Below are 3,642 nucleotides of genomic sequence, written 5' to 3' on the forward strand. Positions count from 1 at the left end.
GTGCAAACCTAAAGTAACGACATGAATGCGAGAAATTTTGTTCCATTTTTAAAACATTTTAAAAGTTTTTTAAGTGGCACGAGCATATGCACGTAGGATCAAAAATTTATTTCCGACTGAAAAAGCTAATCCAATTCTAAAAAAGTTCATGGAGAGAGAATGTGGAACAACCGTGCATGGTAGAATCGCCGGACTCCTGTGGAAGGGGTCGTTGGCTGGGCGGCCGGCTGCAGCCTGCAGGTTGTCGCCGGGCCTCTTGTCGTGCTGCATATCTCTGCATATCCGCCCGTCAGAGAGTCATATCAGCTAGGTCTTAGTTAATTATCAGCGACCATCAGCCATCATACACCCGCTATAAATAACCTACAAACGGACATGTCTCAGCTCGTATCAGGAACTGCTGTCGCGTACGCAATCACGTACATGAGATCTCGATCGAGTAGGCCGGCAACGAGAGAACTAATGGCCGCTGCTGCCGCCGCATCACGCCGGAGCATGGGGGAGAGGTGGGGCCTTGCCGGCACCACAGCGCTCGTCACCGGCGGCAGCAAAGGGATCGGGTACATATATACTTACTCTGAGCTACCATCGATGTTATGCAAAGGTATTAAAGTGCATTTGCTTTCATGGCGGTCTCGATCGACAGGCATGCGATTGTGGAGGAGCTGGCTGGGCTCGGCGCGAGGGTGCACACGTGCTCCCGGAACGCGGCGGAGCTGGAGGAGTGCCGTCGGCGGTGGGAGGAGAAGAACCTCCGCGTCACCGTCTCCGTCTGCGACGTCTCCGTGCGCGCCGAGAGGGAGAAGCTCATGGACACGGTGAAGCGAGCCTTCGGCGGCAAGCTGGACGTCCTGGTGAACAACGCGGCGCAGTCGATGGTGAAGCCGGCGACGGAGTGCACCGGCGAGGACTACGCGCGGGTGATGGCCACCAACCTCGAATCGTGCTTCCACCTCGCCCAGCTCGCGCACCCGCTGCTGCTCTCTGGCCGCGGCAGAGGTGGCGGCGGCGGCGGAGGAAGCGTCGTCCACATCTCCTCCATCGCCGGGTTCGTCGGCTTCGCGGGCCTCACCGTCTACTCCATGACGAAAGGAGCCATGAACCAGCTCACCCGCAGCCTCGCCGTTGAGTGGGCCAGCGACGGCATACGGGTGAACTGTGTCGCGCCCGGCGGCATCAACACCGACATCGCCAAAAACGTGGTAAGTAATCGAAGGAAGATAGACTATCAAGTACTAATGTACTATCAACTAGCAGTTCCACCGTTGTAATTTTGATTTGAGTTTTTCTGATTTGTACATGTTGTGTGCAGCAGGAGACTATGGACCCGGAGATGGTGAGCAGCCAGGCAGCGAGGGTGCCGATGGGGCGGCTGGGCGAGACGGCGGAGGTGGCTTCGGTGGTAGCATTCCTCTGCATGCCGGGGGCCTCCTATATCACCGGCCAAGTCCTCTGCGTCGACGGAGGATGCACCATTGCTTGATTCTTGCTACGCTGTCACACGTGAATGTATATCGAGTCCGTTTTACCTACGACACCCTGCGGGCTAGCTAAGCCCTCTGCATATGTGGTGATATATGTCTCGTTTTTTCCTCCGTATCAGCTCATGTGTACGTGACTACGTGTTAAGGTTATCCGTGAATAATATGTCTTCTAAGGATCAGATATTCAGATTGTTGTTCTTGGGGTCGTTTGATAGAGCTCCTGCTGAGATCCTCTATGGAACGAACAAACTTTTATTTTTCGGATTTTAAAAGGAAGCGAACGTGAGATTTCTGTGATCAAGGCGTGGCGCAACGACATGATCCTGCGGATTTCCTGGATCAACGGCGGGATGACAACTTCTCATTTTTCGACAAACATCGACGCCACGTGTCATATAACCATTGGGTCATGCACAAAGTTGCCGCGACTTATTGAAGTAACTTCTTTGACAATTGTAATACATTAATATCGCAAAGATATTAATTACTTCCTCCATCCTAGGAAATTTGTTTTAGATTTGTTAAAATTTGGGTGTATTTTGTTAAAATTTGGGTGTATGTAGAGTTGTAGACACTAAACAGTGTGTAGACATATCCAACTATTTGCAAATTTAAGAAAACATATATATGACTGAGCGAGTACACCCAACCTATGCACCAACAAATTATCTGAAAGACATCTAATATGTACACAGCCAAAAGGAAAAAAGGAGAAAAAGAAAAAGGCACCGTTAGGATTATCAATCAACTCGTAGAAGCAGCGCACCAACAGCACCAAGGATATCACCGGGAATACAAAAAAAATCCACAAATATAAAAGCGACACCTTCAAGAAGGAAGCAATACACAAACTTCATCATCGCTCGACTTCCGGAGGACCGTTGGAGGCGACGAAAGGGCGTTTCTGGGCGATCGCCGCCGACGATGACTCCGATGAAGATTCGCCGGCGTTCGGGGACTCCGATGAAGACTCGCCGGCGTTCAGTGATCCAAAGGTACGTACGCAGGTGGGTTCTCCGTTCGTTTTTCCGTACAGGATACCGGCGGACGAGGCACGCACGCTTTCGCCTTCAACTATGTCGGCGATCACCCGTCAGGAGTAGAAGAGGATTCGCCAGCGTGAGGCGGCGTTTCTCCTAAGGTCAGGTACGCCATGCATCTCTTCTTCCCCCGAGCTTCCTTCTTTTCGATCTTCGCCAGTCTCAAGAGCTGCCAGAAAATGCAAGATTGCAACTCCAATCCTGCCTCCATCGACCTTCGTTCTGGATTCCTTCAATGCTGAGGAATGGGTTTAGGTCTTTCGTCGGAAGCGCAAGCTATCGGCCTGGCGCCGCCGCCGTGTTTTCCTGCCAGCGAGATCTGTCTCGTCGTCAGAGAATCGCTCATGTCCACGACAACAATTTTCAAATTCAGAAATTTTTGGGCCGTATGGGCTCAGGACTTCCGAAGTCATCGGTTGACATTGATCTGCATGGTCGTATGGGCCTGGATCGGACAGTCGTCAAACCTAAAGATATACGGATCCCGCAATTTGCTCGCGGGGTTACGTATCGTCTAGGGTTCGGTTCCTATCTCAAGCCGCCGTCTATCCTATCTCGCCATCGTGCTGCTACGCTCGTTTCTGCTGCCATGGCGAACCGAGGTGGCGGCCCGAATCGGGGACGGGGTATTGGCGGACGCGGAGGCGGTGGATGGCAAGAGGGACCAGGAGGTGGCCGTGGATCAAACTACCATGAAGGAGGTCCCAGTGGTACGGCTGGGGACGGTGCGGAAGCTGATCATGCTGGTGATCACCTCAACAACGTGTTTGGGGACGGTGTTTTCCGTGCTGGTCTGGGAAGGCAGGGTTCGGAGGCGGAAATCGGCAGTATCAAGGTTACAATAACAGAGGTGACGGACGTCGCAACTATGGGTCTGGTGGATATCCTCGTCGCTATCCTTTGAATAATTCTGTAAATCATAGGTCCGGTTCGGGGAATAGTAGGTATGCTACTAGCACCACGGATCTCACAGATGCTCAACAACGGATGGTGACCGAAGCCGCGGAGGCCTTTGCTCGGCAGCTCGCTGGTTGCTCGGAGCCATCCCAGCCAAGTCAAGTTTATGTGCCCAAGAGCACTTCTGTGCATCCTGCAGGACAGGGCGCTGCTGTGTTGCG

At 52.6% G+C, this 3,642-nt stretch overlaps 1 protein-coding gene across 5 annotated transcripts; it reads left to right on the forward strand.

The window, feature by feature from the left end:
* Window positions 1–462: 462 nt before the first annotated feature.
* On the forward strand, window positions 463–1,483 carry LOC124699036 (noroxomaritidine/norcraugsodine reductase-like). 5 transcript variants are annotated; one of them, XM_047231406.1, is made up of 3 exons: window positions 463–560; window positions 647–1,202; window positions 1,313–1,483. In XM_047231406.1, exons 1-3 carry the CDS (start codon window positions 463–465, stop codon window positions 1,481–1,483), a joined length of 825 nt encoding a protein of 274 aa, XP_047087362.1. The 5 variants fall into 5 exon arrangements, with proteins under 5 accessions (XP_047087362.1, XP_047087366.1, XP_047087363.1 ...); XM_047231410.1 differs by having other exon boundaries at window positions 478–560; window positions 1,316–1,483; XM_047231407.1 differs by having other exon boundaries at window positions 496–560; window positions 1,319–1,483.
* Window positions 1,484–3,642: the final 2,159 nt, after the last annotated feature.

The sequence above is a fragment of the Lolium rigidum genome, chromosome 3, assembly GCF_022539505.1.
Source record: "Lolium rigidum isolate FL_2022 chromosome 3, APGP_CSIRO_Lrig_0.1, whole genome shotgun sequence".
Taxonomy (NCBI): domain Eukaryota; kingdom Viridiplantae; phylum Streptophyta; class Magnoliopsida; order Poales; family Poaceae; genus Lolium; species Lolium rigidum.

Excerpts from the sequence above, each read along its gene's own strand:
- LOC124699036 (XM_047231406.1), top strand. The coding sequence starts at position 463 with ATGGCCGCTGCTGCCGCCGCATCACGCCGGAGCATGGGGGAGAGGTGG. Across the intron at positions 561-646 it reads GGCGGCAGCAAAGGGATCGG|GCATGCGATTGTGGAGGAGC; the intron begins GTACATATATAC and ends CTCGATCGACAG. Across the intron at positions 1,203-1,312 it reads CCGACATCGCCAAAAACGTG|CAGGAGACTATGGACCCGGA; the intron begins GTAAGTAATCGA and ends TGTTGTGTGCAG.